Source organism: Furipterus horrens, unplaced genomic scaffold, assembly GCF_987537825.1.
Source record: "Furipterus horrens unplaced genomic scaffold, mFurHor1.1.pri manual_scaffold_6, whole genome shotgun sequence".
NCBI lineage: Eukaryota > Metazoa > Chordata > Mammalia > Chiroptera > Furipteridae > Furipterus > Furipterus horrens.
Genome location: NW_028327176.1, coordinates 49,803,914 through 49,826,474, shown reverse-complemented (window position 1 = coordinate 49,826,474; position 22,561 = coordinate 49,803,914). Strand labels below are relative to the sequence as shown.

The 22,561-nt window shown below is 41.4% G+C and overlaps 1 protein-coding gene across 4 annotated transcripts in view; it reads right to left on the bottom strand.

The window, feature by feature from the left end:
• ARHGAP25 (Rho GTPase activating protein 25) overlaps window positions 1-7,857 on the bottom strand; it is an 81,308-nt gene extending 73,451 nt beyond the window's left edge. Inside the window, exon 1 of one of the 4 annotated variants that reach the window (XM_090281453.1) lies at window positions 7,628-7,857. In XM_090281453.1, the coding sequence (XP_090137579.1) occupies window positions 7,628-7,688 (61 nt within the window). In that variant the 5' untranslated portion in view covers window positions 7,689-7,857. Of the gene's footprint in view, window positions 1-7,351; window positions 7,460-7,627 lie in introns of those variants that run through there. The other 3 variants (XM_090281451.1, XM_090281450.1, XM_090281452.1) reach the window with 3 other exon arrangements.
• Window positions 7,858-22,561: the final 14,704 nt, after the last annotated feature.

Sequence of the window (22,561 nt, the reverse complement as noted above, 5' to 3'; positions counted from 1 at the left end):
TCTCTGTTTAAATGGCTTGAGGAAGAATTATTATACTCCTCTTCCAGTGATTTGCAGACCTGGGGAATCCCAGAGGGCAAGACAGCTACACTTGTGACTAAAGCATGGGTAGGAATTAGGTGGTAGTAAGGGAGCCCCAAGTTGAGAGAGCTCCAGGCAGATGAGAAAGAGCAGGGAACTGAAAAGAAGAAGACATGACAGGTCCGGCATGTGAGTGTGTGTGCACCTGGGGCAGTGGGTGTGGGAAGAGACAAGGGGGCAAGGGATCAGGCCAGGCCAGAGGGACTTCCAGTGTAACCCCTTCACAAGGAGGAGCTATGCAGAATTAGAAAGGTTTTTCTCCCCCAGAGAGACAGAGACTGTATACAGAAAAAGCAGTATGAGAAAAATAGCAAGTCCCAGAGTCACTGAAAAACACACATGTCTGAATCTTAAAGAAAACAATATGGCAGCAATGGGAGAATGGTGGCAGGACCAGCTCCTATTCAAAGCTTCCCTCCAGTGGCTCCCATGGCAGTGCTCAGTCCAGGGCTTGTCTAGATGTCACAGAAGTGTTTTCCTTGCCTGTACCCCCACTAGCCCATAAGCCCTGTGGAAACAGAGAATAGGAATGCCTTTATATTTTGCTGCCAGACCTATGGGTATAACTTTATTTTTTAGGGTAATTTTTGTTTTTTAAAAAAGGGTTCAAGCCCTGACTGGTGTGGCTCAGTGGATTGAGTGCTGGCCTGCAAACCAAAAGGCTACCAGTTTGATTCCCAGTCAGAGCACATGTCTGGGATGCAGGCCAGATCCCCAGCTGGAGACATGCAAGAGGCAACCAAATTAATGTCTCTCTCACACATTGATGTTTCTCTCCCTCTCTTTCTCCCTCCATCCCCTTCTCTCTAAAAGTAAATAAATAAAATCTTTTTTAAAAAATGTTCAAAGTGGTGGGGAAAGCTTACACAAGGAGAACAATGGTGGTGAGTAAAGCGTAAGATAAAAAAATGTAAATAATTTTCTCTCTTTGTAACATCCATATATCAGTTCCCATCTGGGAAGTCTACAAAATTTACACACCATCCCCTGGATGGAATCACTCCTTGTGGCCTGGGATCCCCAAGGATCTCCCATGGTATTTTCCTAACTCCCCACAGTGCCCTTTGGTCTCAGTCGCTGTGGCCACAGCTGGGGCTTTACTTCAGATCTTCACACACTCCCTTCTCTTGTATCCAGTTAGACAACAATAGTGCTGCCTCATGAGAGTTACACTTCTTTTCTTTCAAGCAGTCTTGTGTGTGAAGGAACCATCATCACCAACAGTACTCTTCTCAGTTAGTCCTGGAATCTTTCAACACCTCCACCGCAGGCACTTGTTACTCAAAGGACCATGCCCCAGCTCCAAAGGGGACAGCTGGTGTCTCCCTAGTTCTCCCATTAGACACTCTGTGCACATAAGTTACCAACTGTAAACCAGAGAAAGTAGACTAGCATGTCTGGAAGGTACTTACAGCTATACTTACCAGGCAGGACCATGCAGCATCGCACTCTAGACCCATTATCAGAGATACATGCACCAGGAGCCACTGAGCTCACCGCTGCCAATCCAAGTGCACTTTGGCTCCCAATCTAACACAAACTACAGTCCATGAGTGATCAAAAACCAGTATTTTGACTTTGTCACCACTCAAGCTGACCCTCGCTCTCCTGATGTTTAGGATAACATCAGTCCCTGTTCCTCTAGTGGCCAGGAGGTTCTCGACCTGGGCAGTAAGAACCTTGTGCCTTTTGGAAAGAATTTAATTTATGCCTTAAGGTAAGCCAGTGACAACATAGGGACAGCCATTTTTACTTGAACAAGGAATAAAGGCAGGTATGGACCCTGAGAGGAGCAACCCTTGTGACAATGTTCACTGTCTGAGAAGGCATGTTATTGTCCTCAACTCTGCTTGCACATATGGGGACCTTTATCCATCAGGGACCAGCTGCTGCTCAGGGAGTGCAGTTTTGAGTCATAGAAAACAGCCCTGGCTGGTGTGGCTCAGTGGATTGAGTGCCGGCCTGTAAACCGAAAGGTCACAGGTTTAATTCCCAGTCAGGGTACATGCCTGAGTTTTGGGCCAGGTCTTCAGCTGGGGGTGTGCAAGAGGCAGTCGATTGTTTCTTTCACACATTAATGTTCCTTTCCCTCTCTTTTTTCACCCTCCCTTCCCCTCTTTCTAAAAATAAATAAATAAAATCTTTTTTAAAAAGAAAAGAAACTACATTTGGTCCAGAATCCAGGCCAGTCCAGATTAGCTCCTTGTAAATTTCACAAAGTTGAACACCAAACATAGACATGATCACCATGGGCTGCGTGGTCTTGGGATTGCCAGGCCGGGGAACCAGCCCTTTGGAGTTCAGATAAAAAGAGAAAAAACAAAACACACTGTATCCTGGGTCTAGCAGCACAGAAAGTCTACAGATGACCTGGCGTGGGTCCTGGCATGTCTTAACTTACGCAGGCAGACAAGAGCTTTGCAGCTGGCTACTGAGAGCCCAGGTTGCCTAAAGATCTGCACCAATATGCCTGGCCAAGCACTTTGGAATTTGTTTTAGCTTTGAGTATTTTTTAAAAATACAATTAATACTCGTTCATTATACAAAACCTGCAAATACTTATAAAATAATAATACCTATGTGTGTGGGTATATCTCACCCATAAATCCTTCACCCATAATTAAGTACTAATAGCATATTGTGTGCAACACTTCAGATTTTTGAGGGTTTATTTCCATGTTCATATCTTTTTACATTTCGCATGCAATAATAAAATACATTCTTGTGTAGCTATTACTGAGGTTAGGAAGCTCTGAATGTATTTTCCAGAAGGAACAACCACCCTAAATTTTATATTAGTCAACTAATTTTTCTTTATAGTTTTCCCCTCTACATACGTAGCTTTTAACCTTAATATAACTGAATCTCATTCTGCTATTTTGTGACTTCCCTTTTCTCCCCAATATTAAGTTTTTGCAATTCAATCTCACTTGACTATGTAACTATAATTAATTACTTTTTGTTCTCATGTAGCATTCCATGTTATAAAGATACTAGAATTTATTTTTCTGTTCTATTATTATGGACATCTAGGTTGTTTTCTGTCTTTTGTTATTACAGCAACACTACTATAGAACTTCATACATGTGTTCTGGTTCACATGCACAATAGCTTCCTTAGGGGACAGGTTCCAGAGTGAAGTTCTGACTTCACAGAGTTCGTGCATAAATTTCACTAAGCAACACTAAACTGTTTCCAAAGTGGTGGTATCCTCAGTGTAGAAGAGTTCCTTTTGCTCTACATTTTGAATAACCTTGGTATTGTCAGACTTCTTCAATAACTAAAATATTTCCATGTTTATTGTCAATATTATTCTTATTCTGTAAAATGTCCGTTCATGTCTGTTCATTTTTATCATTTTTATTGATTTTTAGAACTTTATATATTTAATTCTATCTCTGTGTAACTATGTATCTATCGATGCATCTATCTACCTAAAACCACACTTTCAAATATGACTTCTTTTTAACAAGAATAATATACTACATTGCATGAAGCCTTATGCTTTTATAAATTGGTCTAGTTACGAAGGTCTTAAGTACAATGTTTTCATTCCCCTTACTCTGATTTTCTAAGGGACAGAACTAGACCCCATAATAGGCAAATCATAATTTATCAGATGAAAGAAAATGAATTGGAAAAAACCCTTCACTATTGTCATTATTCACTTTACTATTTGAGAGACTAGAATAATGATTTTTTTTTTTTTTTTGGTTGCGTCTGAATAATTTTTTTCAACATTAAACTTCAGAGAGAAAAAAAGAAGTTGAAACAACCACCCCTGCATAGTCACTTTCATTATGTATCTCAGTCACATGCTCTCTAGGGCCTGTTCTCACCTACTTTGACTTGGGGGAAATGGGGGCGGGGGGAAGATGTGCCTGTGACTGGATTCAATGTGGGTGGTCCTGAAATTCACCCAGCAATCTTCCAACTAAACATTCCCAAACCATAGGACAGAAGGGGGCTTTCTCTGCATGGTCAATATCCTCTCAATAGAGCACCTACATGTAAAGCACTGAGTGTCAGACCCCCCCAGGCAGTGGGAGAAAGGATGCTACCTCCTGGAACCCGCCCTCCAGGGCTTACAATGAAGTCAGAAAGACAAATCTGTGAAAGAGTCAAAGTTTTGAGTAACAGTGTGGGAAAGCAGTGGAAGGCTGCCACGATTTTAATTGTTGGACTCAAATGGATGATAAAGGATCAAAGGAAGAAGAGCTACTCTTGGTGCCATCTCAACTCAAGCCCGCTGACTCTGCATTTCCTTTCTTCCAACCCGACCAGGATCAATGGGTCACATGCAGGGTGGCCAGGGTCAGTTTTCCCTCCACCCCACCCCCCCTGGCCAGACCCATGGTGGTGGTCTCCCAGGAGCCCTGCCATCCCACAGGGCCCTCTCCAGTTCTCTGAGTTGGAAGTCCAGTGGACAGTCCCTCCCTGACTCTCAGAGACTTTCACTTTCACGTCAGCCCTGGCTCAGCACTCAGAAGATTTAGGGGAAACTGGAAGCTCAGACTGCCACAAAAAAAAATTATTTTTTAAATGCTAGGACCTCTTCTGGGTCACATAATGGGTCCGTTTCTTGTTATTTTCCTAAACAAGTGCTGAACCCGCATCTTCCCTATGCAACTACCTATCCCCTTGAAGTTCTAACTTACTAAAAGCCTTTGAAAATTGACCTAGACCGTGAATCACAAGGTAATATTTTGGTCCCAGTCCCAAGTGACCTTTAAGTCACACCCTTCTGGTGATCATCTACTCCAGTGGTCCTCAACTAGGGAAAATATCTCTCCCAAGAAGTCTGGCAATGTCCAGAGACATTTTTGTTTGTCACAACTGGTGGTGGTAGGGGGATGGTATTATCATCTAGTCTGTAGAGGCAAATGATGCTGCTAACATGCTGTAATGCACAGGTTAGCCTCCATCACTAAGAACTATCCAACCCAAAATATCTATAGTGCCCAAGCTGAGAAACCCTGATCTACTCCTCACTAGCCCAGGCTGGAAAAACCATAGGTCATTGGCTTCCCTGTCGGGACTCCAAGTTCCACTCATTTTCTTAATAGAGGTGAGCTTCTCTGACATACATACTGTTAAGCCAGTTCCTATATTCACATCTGGACACAGGGTTCTGGAGAGAGGACTGGATGTCCTTTGGCTGAGTCAGTGACCCTCTCCTCTTGGAGGACTTAGTTTATAATCTGAATTGTTATCAATGTGACACTCCTGAAAGTTATTCTGCCTATAGTCCAATCTTTCTGGATGACAAACTTATAAATAGCATGGATAATAACAAGGCCTCCTTTATATATCATGATGTAATTTTTTTAAACATTATATTTATATTTTTAGAAAAGGAATGAGAAGAGAGGGAGAAAAACATTGCTGTGGGAGAGAAACATTGACTGGTTGCCTCTCTTACACGCCCCAGCCAGAACCAAACCCACAACCCAAACATGTGTCCTGACCGGGAATCGAACCAACGATCTTTCACTTTGCCAGACTATACTCCACCAACTGAGCAACACCAGTCAGGGCTGTAATTATTATTATTATTATTTTTACTTTACACCAGGTTTATTGACTGCAGAGAGGGAAAGGGGTTAGAGGTAAGAGGGAAGCTCCCGGTCCACCTCAAGGGCCCATAGGAGCAAGGGAAATGCGGAAGGGGAAGGGCCTGTAGGAATTGCTTCCTCTATAGGGCTGTAATTATTTTTAATTAAATAATACTAAATATTATTATCTGCTGGTAATCAGTCATTGATTCAGTCAACAAATATTTATTGTGGGCCCACGAAAACCAGGCACTGTGCTCTATTCTAAATGAATGGTAACTCTCCAAGTCTACTAACTTAGACCACAGATCCTACAGCAGAACATCTTCATCCAATGGGATGAACAAATGAGTGCTTTGGCCTCTCTCCAGAGATTCTGATTTCACAAGTCAGAATGGTGCCCAGGTGTCTGCATTTTGAGCAAGCACTTTAGATAACTATGATGCAGACTATCCATCAGACCATGATTTAAGAATCATTGGGAGACAGCATGAAATCTGCCTAACCTCATCTCAGATCTGAGAATATACAGACCTGAGCACTAATGTGGTGATTTCCTATATACCTGGAAAAAAAAAAAAACATTTCATCCTTTTATCAATTAATCATTTAATCATTAATGTTCTCACATTTTCCATTTTTAAACAGAAGGCAAGTAAGACCTGTCAAACATACATGGTGAGAAGATAGAATGATCCCATGTAAATAGAAGCAGGACACTTTCAAAGGAACAGAACCATAGGAGTTTTACTTCTAAAAACAAATTTTTATAACATATAATAGAATGTAAATTAGCCAAATACATTGGTGTCAACAGTAGTTAGGAGAAGAATCTCTTGCTTATGTAATAGATAAGCACACTGTCTACTCTCTGAACCAACCCCAGCATGCCATGATTCCTAGCTTGAATAGGACTGCTAGTCCTCCCTGGCTACCAAGATAAGTGGTTTCTCTGACTACTCTCAATTTCCTTTCAAATTCTTTCTCAGACCTACGTATTAACATTCCATTATGTGACTTTGCACTGAATCGTTTATTTTAGCAGCATGTTAACCACCATTAGGAGCCCAAGTCTGGACCTTGCTCCAAGCAAACCTTTTCCAAGCCATTAGAAACACCTTAACACCTGTCTAATATCAAGGAAGTTATCTTGTCATATGGGTAGAAGTATAAAACACAGGGAATCACTTTTGGCCCAATTGCTCTACCCTAAATTACTGTGAACAGTTTAATAGTAGAAGGAACCCATATAAAGAAACACATAATGATTATATAACAGATTAAAATCAATATGTCAATATCATCATTAATGAGAAGCAGTAGGGATTAAAAGCCAGAGAATTCAGAAAACATGCCAGCGTCCCTTAAGATAATTATCTAAAATGCATTGCTTATTTTCAACTCCTCTAAGAATTCCCTTCCATCCTGTCTCTTTAACTAGAAATGTCTTTATTATACCTTCAAATATCTCCATATTCTTGTCTTGTCTGCATTGTTTACTTTTGCTGCAAATAACCACCCCACCTCAGTCCTGAGTCCACAGGGAGGTCCTGGAAACCCAATGGGCTCACAAAACAGGCTACCTTGAATTTAATCACAGATCAAGCACTTCAGAGAACTACTCTCTGTGCTCATATCAAAATCCACTCAAGTATAAGTGAGCGTCCAAACAGGAGGGAAATTATCCTTCCATGATAAATAGAGGAAAAACTCACACTTTTCTGTGTAATCTGTAGCCTTAACCCATCCAAAGTAACTCAGATCTCACACTCCGGAGCTCCATTCCACCACCACTTCCAGATAAAAGAGTCCCCCTTCCCAGCGTTTGGGAACTTTGAGCCTAACTATCAACTTGAATGCAAATTTTCCCCCAACCCCAGATTTGCCAAGATCCGTTTTTAGGTAAACTATGCTCCCTGCAGACCAGCATGCAAATGGGTGGGTGCTCAAGTGGAAGAACCACAAAGGCAGCAAAGAAACATCGACCGTACCTATTTTCCCAGCCTCTCCTTTCAGGCTGAAGTCCCAATTTCTGGGCAACTTCAGAGACATTTTGCTTCTGGTTCTGGTGAGTAGCTGCTGAAGTTGGCGCACTTCTTGCCTTTTCAAGCCTTCCCTCTGGCTGGTGTGTGTGGGTTTTCCCTTTATGATGGCTTCACGGTCAATGTTGGCTTTGAGGTTGATTTGCCAGCATGTGTCCTCCTTTCTCTCAGATGAAAGGTCCAATTATCTGTGACTTGAGGATGGCACCCAAACCCCCACCAAGCCCCACCCACAGCCCCTAGGGGCTGGTCCCTCCTGAAGTATGCACCCTGCTCCTCTTGCTTTCAGTTTTACCAGAAATATCCCAGTTGACACTTCACTCTGCGTCATGGGAAGCAAAGCTCCCAAGAATCTCAAGCCTCACTGAGGAGGAGAGGTCGTGACAAACAACGGCTGCCTCTTAGCTGGTTGGGGTTTTTTTTGTTGTTGTTTTTTTTTAACTGCCTGCTTCCTTGCATTTGAGGAAGTGGTGGCTGTTCAGAGTAGATAATACATTATGAGCACTCTTTCTTAAGAAAATGTTTTTTGGAAATGATTGCATAAGTAGAACAAGTGCTCTTGTGATATAAGGCTATTGCTTTGATTAAAAGAAAAAGAAAATCCTGAGACTCTCATCATATACCTCTAAGCCTTCTTCCTCAATGAGTAGCTCAGGCATCAAAAAAGGGTCAGTGAGACAACCAGCATTCCCCCAAAGTTACCTGTCTTTAAATGTTTCCTGCTCTAAGGACCATATGGTAAGTTCTCCACCTGCTCAGGATAAAGGTTCCATGTGACTTCAGCCTGAGCGGGAACGGTTCTGATGAATTTAGCTAATGAGTTTGCTTTACATGGGGAGCCCCTCTCACATGTTACAATGGTTCTTTGGCATTGTGTACAGAGTGCAGGTTTGACAATCAGACCACATGGGATCAAAACTCAGTTCTTCCACTTCCTAGCTCTGTAGCTTTTAACAGGCAACAGACCACTCTGGGCTTCAATGTCTTCAGCAGTAAAATGGGGCTGACAACAACCAAGACTGCACAGAACTGTGAAGGCATCTAGTACAGAGCTCAACAGACAGTGCTTGCACCACAAATGTTAAGTCAGCTGTTATTCTATTTAGCTCAGTTCCCTGACAGGGTTTTACATGTTTAACTCATTCATCCTAACCCAGTAATTAAGTATTTGGGCCCAGAACCAGACTGCCTGTGTTCAAATTTGACTCTCCCATTTTCTTACTTTGTGATTTTGGACAAGTTTCTTGACCATCCTGCACTCTAAGTTCCTCATCTGTAAATGAGGCAAATAATAGGGCTTACTTCATAAGTGGGCATGAGGCTTTATTCAGTAGTAGGTAAAAGAGTCACTGCTAGCCAGCACGCAACCTGCACATCCTTAGTCCATTCATTCTTAGACTCTCCTGGACAACTATGTCATACTTTCTTCTTCACCTCCTACATGCTCACCCTTTGTTGATGACCTGGCTTCCAGTTTCATTGAGAAAGTTGTTGCGACTGGAAGAGAACGTCTGCAGGCTCACACCGCTACTTCTGCCTGACTCCCTGCACGTAAGCCTGCACACTCAGCCTTCTCCTCATCACAGCGGATGATGCGACTGTCACCGCCCCTGCATCATCAATTTCTTCTCTCTCCTGATCATTCCAGTCACCATTCAAACTTACTATTTTTATCACATTATTTAAATACAAAAGAGACAAACAAAAAACCTCTCTTGATGCCACTTTCCTCTTGTCTGACAGCACCATTTCTCTCCTTTGTTTCTGAGCAAAGCTTTGGTAGGTATTGCCTACAAATGTCTCTGCTGTTATTTTCTCCTGAATCCCCTCTGTTGGTGTTTTTGCCCCCATGACTCCACAGAATATATTTTTACCAAAGACATTGATGACACCCCTGTCACTAAACCCCACTGGTCATTTTGCCATATCATCTCACTGTTTATCAGCTTTGGACACATTTGATCACTATCTCCAACTCCAAGCCCTCTTGGCTCCCAGGACCTCTCCTTGACCTGGTTGTCTGTCTACCTTTATGGCTGCTCCATCTCTAATTTCTTGCTGTTTCTCTCTCATCTCTCTGACCTCTAAATATTGAAGGAAATCAAGACTCACTCAGTGGACTTCATTTCCATCCATACCCATACCATAGTGAGTCCATCAGTCTCAAAGCTTTAAATGTCACATAGCTACTGATGACTCCAATACAAATGTCCAGCCCAGAAACCCCTGGACCTAAAGTCATATACATCTCTGCTGAGATATTTAATAGCCTTCTCAAACTAAACATATCCACAACTTGTATTCAGGGGACCAGACTAAAGAAACAGTGGTGAACTGAAGCATATTCTTCTCATTGTGAATGAAAGGAGTGTAAGAAGGAAGCACCACACAAGTATATTTAAAACCTCTGGTCACAACATGTCTGCTCACATTCCAGTGGCTAACCCACATCATATGGTCAAGTCCAAAATCAGTGAGTCAGGAAGTATACACAGACCTGAGGGGAAGGAGAAAGGAGAAGGCAGTGAACATTTGCTGATCAAGACTCCAATCCATCACACCAACCCAATTTACTCAGCTACCCTCCAACCTCCCCGGTGGTGCTGGATTCCAGCTCTGCACAAGTACATGCCAGACACAAACACCACTGTTCTCTCTTCTATCTTGACTTGGGTTAGGGGCAGTAAATAACTATTCTGAGCCCAAGCCCCAGCACCAGCCCCAGCCCAGCAGCATCCTGACCATCCAAAGTTTCAGTCCTGGGACCTTTCACTCAGGAACTGTGAAAATATTTTGAAGGTAGCATTTAGAAACATAGAGAGAACTTCCCTGACTCTTTAGGGTAGGTTCCTATAAAGCTTGGAAAAACTCATGACTGATGGGGAAGTTGGTTGTGAATACTTAGAAAGACAATCAGAGGAAAAGCACGCCTGGGAAAGCCTAACCCAACAGCCTTCCCTCCAAGCCCACTGTGGGTCAGCCAGCTGCCTGGTTAGGGGCAGAGTGCAGCTCCGCACTGCAGTGCTGCTCCCCTCTTCCTAACCTTCAGAAAATGAAGAACTAGATGCCTTGTCTGGTCTCAAAGTTTGAATTAGCATCTGCAATAGCAAAAGCAAAAATTCATTCATCTATTTGCTTATCAAATGCTAACCATTGAATTTGCTGGACATGGGAGGAATGTTCATGAATGAAAAGTATTGGTTTCTGCTTCCATTCAACTTACAGTCTGTCGAGAGAGAAGACAAATACAACATGAGAAAGGTTATGTTGGGGGAAGTGTAAGGAGCTATGGAAGTTTATATCAGAGGACTTGGGGAATGAGGAAGTATTTTTTAAATTAAGGCTTGATGAATGGGTTATGAATGCAGGAGACTTGGAAAAGGGCCTCCAAACACAGCAAACAGCATGCAAGAGGCAGAGAGGCAGAAAAGGGCTCATCAGGTTGCTCCTGAAAGGGATGAAAGGGGTGGGATGGAGGAAAGATGAAGCTGGAGAAGCAGACAGGGCTAGACTGGGGCAGGATCTCTGTAAGCCTTGGTAAGGGGTTTCGATTTTAGCCTGGAGGAAATATAAGCCATCAAGGAGTTTTTACTGGGGTCAGGATGATGAGGCTGCAGCAGATTTCCAGGTGAGAGTGAGCGCAAGGGAGAGAGGTCAGCAGCAGTGTGCAGGGCAAGAAGGGAAAACAACTTAAGAGCCATTCACAGGATGAGATTGAGAGCCCCGGTGAATTTCTTCAGGAGGAAAAAGAGATGCCCACAGCCTGGCACTAGTTCCTGGAGGGTTGGAGGCTCCCATCACAGAGGTGTGGAGTGCACAAGATGGAGGGCTGCAAATGAGGAGTGGGGAGGGTTGCTGAGGTACCCCAGGGAGAAGATGCTGGGCTCAGTTTGGGGAATGTTGTGTTTAGAAACCTGAGGGGCACTCGAGTACAGATGTCCCACATGTATGTGAGCCTAAAGCTCAGTAGAGAGATTCATTTATTCATTCAGTCATTCACTCCATAAACATTTATCCAGAACTGTGCCGGATGCTGAGTAAACAAGGATGATTAAGAGCCTAATCCTCGAATGATTCATAACGGAGAAGTGTAAACATAACGACAGTGAGGTTCCAGGTACAAAAATAGTGCACACACAGGGTAGGGTGAGAGCAGGAAACGGTGAGTTCTGCTTGGGTGGCCGTGGATGGCTTCCTGGGAAAGGTGACCCGAGAGAGAGCAGTCAGGCAGGAAGCAAGGTGGGGGTGTGGGAGGAGGATGTTCTGGGCAGATGAAATAGCAGAGAGCTGTTAAAATAATGAATACTTTTAGGGAAGTACAGGAATGGTGTGTGGCTACAGGGTAAGGCTGGTGGAGGGGGCAGCTGAGGTGGCAGGGGCTGCTGGGCCAGGGCCTCAGGCACTGTCTGAGGGATTGGACTCTACCCTAAGGTGACAGTCATTGAAAAACTTTTTAAACATCCCTTTTATTGTTTGTTTGTTTTTTACCATTTTAGAAGTCTATGGAAGTTTTAAACGAGCATAAGGAAAATAAAAATTACTGTTACCATTTAATGTGTAATGAAAAAATTTCCCATTCCCAGTCTCCATCTCTCCTACTCTTTCTGTTTATGTGTATATGTAGTATATAAGGTCTCTCTGGAATAAGTCTAGCCATTGTTACTATAACAAGAAAGGTTTGCATGACATGGATGTAACCTGGCAGCCAAGTAAAGTGGACTGGAATGTGCATGTGTGAACAATGACGACTTCACTGTACTAGTCAGTGGGGGCAGAAGATACTGTTGAGTGAGCATGTGTACTGTGTGACCTTCACATTCAAAATGACTGAACGAGTAGAGCAATGACTCTGCATCAAGTTGTGCATTAAACTTGAACATTTCCCCATGGAAATTATTGAGATGATTCAGAAGGCTGCAGCTATGGAAACTGGTGATTGGTATATTCATCAGGACAACATGCCCGCTCATACATCAAGTCTTGCGCAGAGTTTTCTGGCGAAACATCAAATCACCCAGATGGCTCAGCCTGCTTACAGCCCAGATTTGGCACCCTGTGACTTCACTGATTTTTCCCCAAACTAAAATCACCTTTGAGAGGGAAGGGATTTCAGACCACTGATGAGATTCAGGAAAATACAATGGGGCAGCTGATGGCAATTGAGAGAACTGTGTGAGGTCCCAAGGTGCCTACTTTGAGGGGGACTGAGGCATCATTGTTGTATATACAATGTTTTTTTGTATCTTGTTGTCTCTTCTTCAATAAATGTCTCTTTTTTTATATTACATGTCTGGATACTTTATGGACAGATCTTATATGTATATATGCACTTTTAACTTGGTAAGGAATAACTGGCAAGTGTAATTGTATATGTTTAAAGTATACATGTGACAGCTTGATATATATACACATTGCAGAATGATTACCAAGACCTAGGTAATTAACATACTCATCACCTCACATAGTTAAGTTACCCTTTTCTTGTGTGTGTGGGAAAATACTTCAAATCTACTCTACTCTTGGCAACTATTTAAGTACACAGTACTATATTATTAACTATAGTCATCATGCTATGCATTAGTCTCATATGTATGTATTTTAAAATAAAATATAGTGCGTATGCTATGTTTTAAGCTGTTATGTTTCCTTGACAGAAAACAGATCTGTCATGAAGCATTCTGAAACATCATAATTACCTTGTAGCTTTTAATTTTATTGTTGAGAGTCAAATATATTCAACAAATCCCTGTACCATTGAGCATTTCAGATGTCTACAAATTTTCACAATATTCTTGTACATATATCTAGATCAACTCATTCTTCCTCTCCCTAACTCAGGTGAATTCATAGAGGTGGAAATGTGGGAAAGTTTATCAAGAAAATGTTAAGACTTGATATATATTTCCAAACTATCCTCTGGAAGGTTCTACAGTTTATGTCCCATCAGTGATATCTAAGGGTCTTGATTCCCACATGGCCTCATTAACAGCTGGCATTGCTTTAAAAAAAAAAAAATCATTATAAATTATTCAAGCAAACACTGTTTATCAAATAGTAAAACTGCAGTTATTATTTTAGCATGCTACTGGTCACTTGTAGGGGTTGGATATGTGTCAGTGATTTTGTAGGGAACCTGCAAAGTCGATGTTCTTATGTCTTTATTTGTGACTTTTGTTCCACTTACTCCAGGATCTCCTTCAGAAAGTCCTTTTATCTGCATGCTAGCTCTCCACGTTGTTGCCTCTTTTTCTTTCATTTTATCACCTGTGTTACTGTTCTCTGCATTTTGAGACAATTTTTCATGCTTGTTATTCATCTCACTGGTTTTGCTTTATTGGGATATAATTTACATGCCATACAATCCACCCTTCTAAAGTGTACAACTGAATGATGTTTAGTTTTTCAGAGTTGCACAACTATCAACAGATCAATTTTAGAACATTTTTATCATCCCTAAAAAAAACCTCAAATTCCTGGATTCCCCCATATGTGTGTCCTGGAGTGTGGCATTGGAGACACAAAAAGAAAGATCATTTTCATATAGATTTTAATAGTCTATGTCTTCAAGAAAGTTGAAATTAAAAAACACAGCCCAGGCTCTGCACATGCCCGCTCAGGAGGTGCGGGAACGGTGGGCAGCAGCGACTCAAAGACACTCACATCTACTGAGCACAAGTGTCTGCGGCCCTGCCCTAAGAGGCAAAAGACCAACTCCGGGAACACGGCGCTGCAGGCCTGAAGCTAGCTCCCCAGCCACTTGGGTGCACACCGGCACTCGAGCCAAAGAATACTTCAAGGGCTTTCTCGGAGCGCGGCGCGGCCTGCTTTCTAGGAGCGCGGCACGGCAGGCCTGAGCTTAGTTCCCCAGCCGCCTTGGGCGTGCACTGATGCTTGAGTGAAAAAAACACCTCGCCAGCTTCCCCAGAGCACGGCGTGGCCTGCTTTCCTGGAGCGTGGCGTGGCAGACCTGAGGTGGGCTCTTGGCTGCCTTGCATTGAGCCCTGCTGGCCACCTCGCGCACACCGCTGCTGCAAGGAATAGGAATCTCTGACCCATCACAATAGACCAGCTGTGGACGCAGAAAAAGAAGACAACACAAGAAGGCTGAACTGAGTAAAAACATTCCTCTTTTTTTTTTTTTCTTTTTCCCTTTTTCCTTTTTCTTCTCTTCCTGAAAGAGGAGGGGAGGAGGGAGGAGGGGAAGGAAGGAGGAAAAAACCAACTATATCTCTAATCTGTTTTATATAATCTTTCCTTCTTATCCCTCTTCTTCAATTGTTGTTTATTTGTTTGTGGGCCTAGTTTAGCCTCCCTTTCACTCTAAATAAATAGACTATAACTACTATATAAATCCAATACTATGTAATTCCACTTTCCTACTCTGACTCCAAAAAACCTCCGCTGCCTTGCGGCATACCTCTTCAGGGGAAAGGCTAAGGGAGTAAACCCCGACAGAAAATCCGGAGCCGGAGTCCCTAAGGCGATTTGATGTTGCAGTCAACACCGGCAACTCCTGCGGCGCACCTGAAGCCAAGCTGTATTGACTCCGTCTTTCCCTTGGACCCTTCAGCTGCGAAGAGAGGGGGGCTCTGCTGCATGGGCAACAGCAGACCCTCCATATCACCCTGCCCAGGCTCTGTAGCTTCAGCTTCACTGGAGAGGACACTCCAGCGTCATCGCAAGATGTCGATTCAACACGGGAGGAGACAGATACCGTGTCACTCCCGAGTTGGACTGCACAGCCATTCTCGGCGGTGCAGATAGACTCTTAAGAAGCTACACCATCGTCTCTCGAGACGGACGGCTGCCGACGACGACTATATTCTGCACTCTTCCCCCCTTTATTTCTATAGTTATTAACATACAACGTAAATATTACCTACTGTCTTGCACAGTCTCAACTATTATTAACCTATTATCCCCTCTCTCAAAAATCATATTTTTCCTTCACTAAAACAACTCTTATCTATTCTTCCTATAGTGTAAAAGCTCTAATCTCTCTACATTTATATTAATACTGGCTCGTTGGCTGATGGTAGCAGGAGAGAGGGTGGGGGATATTTTTGAGGGTGCGGGTCTCCTGCTGGGGCTGTGTGTTTATGTTTTTAACAGCATCTCCGCAAAAGAATTTGAGATAAAGTGGATAGAGTGACTCTCAATCAACAAGCCAGAAGGAATATCCTAACAAAAAATAAAAAAAAAATCTGAAATATAACCAGACAGCATAAACAAACGATATAAAAGGTACCCCAAGAACATCAGGCTCAGGAGATCAAAGAGACTGCACCACTGAAACTCCCAGATCTCGCATAAAGAACCTCATACCACAAAGGTGGGAAGGCAAAGCAGACAAATCCAAATAACAAAAACAAACAAGAAGAATCCAACATGGTAAGATGCAGAAACAACCTCTCAATGAAAAGAAAAGAGGAATCCCCAGAAAGAGAGGTAGATGGAATAGACTTAGCCCAAATGTCAGACATGGAATTTAAAACTATGGTGGTGAAGAAGCTCAATATGCTCAAAAACCTCAAAAACAACTATGACAACCTCCAAGGAAGTTACCAACAGCTCCAAGAAAATTACAGGGAACTTGCAGAGAACTACACCAGCATAAAAAAAGACATAGAAACTATAAACAAGAACCAGGAAGAAATGAAGAATGCAATCTCTGAACTGAAAAACACAGTAGAATCAGTCAAAAGCAGACTAAACGAAGCAGAAGATCGGATTAGTGAGTTAGAGGATAATGTAGGTAATAATTCTCGAATGATACAGCAAAATGAAAAAAGATTGAAAAAATATGAACAAGATGTAAGGGAATTACAGGATAGCATTAAAAAAATAATATCAGGATCATAGGATTAAGAGAGGGAGAAGAAAAGGAGCATGGAATTGAAAAACTGATAGGAGAAATAGTGACAGAAAATTTTCCGAACCTGATGAGAGAAAAAGTTATGCAAGTCCAAGAAGCACTGAGAGTTCCAATAAAGAGGAACCCCCAAAAACCCACTCCAAGGCACATCATAGTTAAAATCGCAACATTCCAAGACAAAGAGAGAATCCTAAAAGCAGCAAGAGAAAAACAGCAAATAACTTACAAGGGAGCTCCAATAAGGCTATCGACCGATTTCTCAACAGAAACTTTACAAGCCAGAAGGGAATGGTCAAAAATACTTCAAGCAATGAAAAACAAAGGCCTACAACCAAGAATACTCTACCCAGCAAGGCTCTCATTCAAAATAGAAGGTGAAATAAGGAGTTTCTCAGACAAAGGAAGACTAAAAGAATACATCTCCACAAAACCAGCATTGCAAGAGATGCTAAAGGGAATACTCTAAGAAAAAGGAAGAGAAAAAACAAAAAAAAAGAGTAGAGGAACAGAGATACAAAAGGAAAATGAATAAATACATGTCAATAATAACCTTAAATGTAAATGGATTAAACGCTCCCATTAAAAGACATAGGGTAACGGAATGGATAAGAAAACAGGACCCACATATTTGCTGTCTACACGAAACACAACTTAAAACAAAAGATTTACATAGACTGAAAGTAAAGGGATATAAAAAAATATTCCAAGCAAATGGACCTGAAAAAAAAGCTGGGGTAGCAGTCCTCATATCAGACAAAACAGATTTCAAAGTACGGGCAATAAAAAGAGACAAAGAAGGACATTTCACAATACTTAAAGGAATGATTCATCAAGAAGATATAACACTGATAAACATATATGCACCCAACATAGGAGCACCCAAATACATAAAGCAAATACTAGAAGACCACAAGAAGGATATTAACAACAACACACTCATAGTAGGGAACTTCAACACTCCATTATCAACAATAGACAGATCATCCAAGCAAAGAAACACCAAGGATATACAGGCATTGAACAACACACTAAACCACATGGACTTAACTGATATATATAGAACTTTTCACCCCAAAGAAGCAAAATATACATTCTTTTCAAAGGCACATGGGACATTTTCAAAGATAGACCACATAATAGGACACAAAACAAGCCTCAACAATTCAAGAAAATTGAAATTATATCAAGCATCTTTTCAGACCACAATGCCTTGAAACTAAAAATCAACCTCAGGGAAAAAAATCAAAGACATCCAAACTCATGGAGAATGAATAACACGCTCTTAAATAACGAGTGGGTTAACAATGACATCAAAGAGGAAATCAAGAAATTTCTAGAAACTAATGACAATGAACACACAACAGCCCAAAACCTATGGGACACAGCAAAAGCAGTCCTAAGAGGGAAGTTCATAGCAATACAGGCATATCTGAAAAGGCTAGAAGAATCTCAAATAAAAAACCTAACCATAAAGCTACAAAAACTAGAACAGCAAAAACAAACAAAGCCTAGGGCAAAAAGAAGAAAGGAAATCATCAAGATCAAAGCAGAATTAAACGACATAGAAATGAAACGAACAATCCAAAAAATCAACAAAACTAGGAGCTGGTTCTTTGAAAAAATAAACAAAATTGACAAGCCTCTAGCCAGGCTCATTAAGAAAAAAAGAGAGAAGACCCAAATAAACAAAATCAGAAATGAAAGAGGAGAAATCACGACTGATACCTCAGAAATACAAACAATTATAAGAAATTACTACAAACAACTCTATGGCAAGAAATTTGACAACCTAGTAGAAATGGACAGATTTCTAGAAACATAAAACCTTCCAAAACTGAATCAAGAAGAAGTAGAAAGTCTCAACAGACCAATAACAAGGAAGGAAATTGAAACAGTAATCAAAAATCTCCCTGCACACAAAAGCCCTGGACCGGATGGCTTCACAGGCGAATTTTACAAAACATTTAGGGAAGAACTAACTCCTACCCTCCTCAAACTGTTCCAGAAAATCCAAGAAGAGGGAAAAATCCCAAACTTTTTCTATGAAGCCAGTATTACCTTAATCCCAAAACCAGGTCAAGACACAGCAAAGAAAGAAAGCTACAGGCCAATATCACTGATGAACATAGATGCTAAAATCCTCAATAAAATTTTGGCAAACAGGATCCAACAATACATCAAAAAGATCATATACCATGATCAAGTGGGATTCATCCCAGGGATGCAAGGATGGTTTAATATTCGCAAATCGATAAATATAATACATCACCTAAACAAAATGAAAGACAAAAATCACATGATCATATCTATAGATACAGAAAAAGCATTTGATAAAGTACAACACCCATTTATGTTGAAAACACTCAGCAAAATGGGAATAGAGGGAGCATACCTTAACATCATTAAGGCTGTATATGAGAAGCCTGAAGCCGACATCATACTCAATGGACAAAAACTGAAAGCATTCCCCCTGAAATCAGGAACTAGACAAGGCTGTCCACTCTCCCCACTTCTATTCAACATAGTGTTGGAAGTCCTAGCCACAGCAATCAGACAAGACAAAGAAATAAAAGGCATCCAAATTGGGAAAGAAGAAGTAAAACTATCACTATTTGCAGACGACATGATAGTATACCTAGAAAACCCTATAAAATCCACTAAAAGACTACTTGATATAATAAGCAAATTAGGCAAAATAGCAGGGTACAAAATAAATATACAGAAATCTAAGGCATTTCTGTACACCAACAATAAAATATCAGAGACAGACGCAAAAAAGAAAATACCATTTACTATAGCAACAAGAAAAATAAAGTACCTAGGAATAAACTTAACCGAAGAGATAAGAGACCTGTACACTGAAAATTATGCAACATTGAAGAAAGAAATTAAGGAAGATACAAATAAATGGAGGGAAATACCATGTTCTTGGATGGGAAGAATCAACATCATCAAAATGGCCATACTACCCAAAGCAATTTACAGATTCAATGCAATCCCTATTAAAATACCAATGACATATTTCACTGACCTAGAAGAAATCCTCCAAAAATTCATATGGAACCAAAAAAGACCCCGAATAGCAAAAACAACCTTGAAACAGAAGAACACAGCAGGAGGAATCACGATACCAGACATCAAACAATACTACAAAGCCACTGTGATCAAAACAGTCTGGTACTGGCATAAGAACAGACATATAGATCAGTGGAACAGAATTGAAAGCCCAGAAATAAACCCAGGCCTCTATGGTCAACTAATCTTTGATAAAGGAGGAAGGAACATAAAATGGAGTGAGAAGAGCCTCTTTAACAAATGGTGCTGGGAGAATTGGACAGGGACGTGCCAAAAAATGAAACTAGACCACCAACTTACACCACACACGAGAATAAACTCAAGATGGATTAAAGACTTAAATGTAAGCCGTGATACCATAAAAGTCCTAGAGGAAGACATAGGCAGGAAAATTTCAGATATCACACGTAACAATATCTTCACGGATACATATCCCAAGGCAAGAGAAATAAAGGAAAAAATAAACAAATGGGACTACATCAAACTAAAAAGTTTCTGCTCATCAAAAGAAAACATCAGCAAGATGAAAAGGAAACCAACCATATGGAAAAACATATTTGCCAATGATATCACAGACAGGGGACTGGTCTCCAAAATTTATAAAGAGCTTATACAACTCAACATCAAGAAAACAAACAACCCAATTAAAAAATGGGCAAAGGACCTGAACAAACACTTCTCCGAAGAGGACATACAGAAGGTCCATAGGCACATGAAAAAATGCTCAACATCATTGGCCATCAGAGAGATGCAAGTAAAAACCACAATGAGATACCACCTTACACCTGTCAGAATGGCCATCATCAACAAATCAACAAACAACAAACGCTGGCGAGGATGTGGAGAAACGGGAACCCTACTGCACTGTTGGTGGGAATGCAGACTGGTGCAGCCACTATGGAAAACAGTATGGAATTACCTCAAAAAACTAAAAATGGAACTGCCATTTGAACCAGTGATTCCACTGCTAGGATTATACCCGAAAAATCCTAAAACCCTAATTCAAAAAAACTTATGCACCCCTATGTTCATAGCAGCCCTGTTTACAATAGCTAAGTGCTGGAAACAGCCTAAGGGCCCATCTGTAGATGAGTGGATTCAAAAACTGTGGTACACAATGGAATTCTATGTAGCAGAAAGAAAGAAGGAACTCCTGCCATTTGCGACAACATGGATGGAACTAGAGAGAATTATGCTTAGTGAAATAAGCCAGGCAAAGAAAGCAAAATACCATATGATATCACCCAATACAGGAAACTAAAGAGCAACACAAACAAATGAACTAAATAGGCAAAGACTAGAATAGTAGTCAGTAGGGGGGAGGGAGGAGGGAGAGAAGGAGGATAAGTAAGGGAAGGGTCTAGTCAAGGAACGTATATGAATGACTCATGGACATGGACAACGGGGAGGGATATAATTGTGGGAGAAGGGATGGGCTGGGAGGGGGGAGCAAAAGGGGAAAAATGGGACAACTGTAATTGAATAACCAAAAAATAAAATTAAAAAAAAAAAAAGAAAATCCACAAAATCCCTTGTAGCGGGATGGTGGTTGTTAGTCGTCACAATTCAGAGGTCATGAATTCAAGCCCTTGTGTAACAAAATAAGAGAAAATCCTCTGAGAACCACAGTCATTCCTTATTATTCTTTATAATTCTAGTAAACAGAATAATATTTTTTAAAAAAATTAAAAAACACAAGTTCAAGGTTTTATTCCCTTTCCCTTGACTATATGGAGAAAATAGGAACAAATAAACCAACCAAACAATCTGGCAGATTAAGAGACTTCTGCCTTCTGAATACTCTGCTTGATTTCAGGGGACTCAGTCAGGAGTCTGGGTTCAGAGCCACCGTCCTCCAGGGCCTGAGCATTGAGGTATTCATGCCCCATCTTGTTACTGATCTCACTGGTCTCTGATGTTGGTTCTGATGGCTGGTCACAGTTTGATAGTCCATTAACCTCTACTTTTTCCACCTATCCCATAGCCCTGCCCAAATGTAACTCAGATACCTGCTGGCCAAGACTGGTATTATTGCTGCCTAGGCTCTACCTAAAAGAAGGCTGTTCCATGGATGATGGGATTAGGGAGAGAAATGTCTATTTCAACAAGAAATTTGTTACCAAGGGATTGTAACCAGAATAGAACCAGAGCAAATCAGAAAAAAATGTCCCCTACATAACACCTCCTTTGGGTCATTGTTATGGATTACATTGCTGTTGCTTGTCTGCTTTTGACCTGTAAATACAATAATTTCATATGGTTCAATATAAGATGCCTACTCTGCTTCCTGCCACTCATTTACTCAAAAAATATTGAATGAATCATTCACCAATTATGTACCAGGCACTGAGCTAGGAGCTGGGAAAATAGCCAAGAGCAAAATTCCTGCTTTTCTGAGGATTATTCTGGTGAGCAGAGACAGACATAAATGCAATAAATAAGTAAAATAAGTATGACATGTTTGATGATGGTGAGTGCTGTGGAGAAAAGTGTAGGTGCTGTGAGCAGGGGGAGAGGTTCTGGGATTCAGGAGGAGTGGCTACAGTTGTAAATAGTTGGACAGGGTGACATTTAAGAGCTAGAGAAAGTGAGGAATGAGCCAGGTAAAATATCTGTAGAAAAACCTTTCAGCAGAAGAGAGAGTACAGGAGCCTCAGGAGAGATGGGAGCAAGCCAAGTACAACCAAAGATAGCAGGGAGGCCGTGTGCCTGCAGCAAAGGGAAAAAGGAGGTTGTTGGGGACAGACTTTATGTACAGAGTTTTCTAGGACTTGTCCAGGACGTCAGCTTTTACCTAGAGTGAGGTTTTGAGCAGGCAAGTGACTTCGCTTGACTTGTGCTTTTAAAAGATCACTATGGCAACCATGCCAAGCACCAGAGGAGATGAGATGAGAGGTCCCAGCTAAAACAGGCAGGGAAGAAGCAAAAGGGGG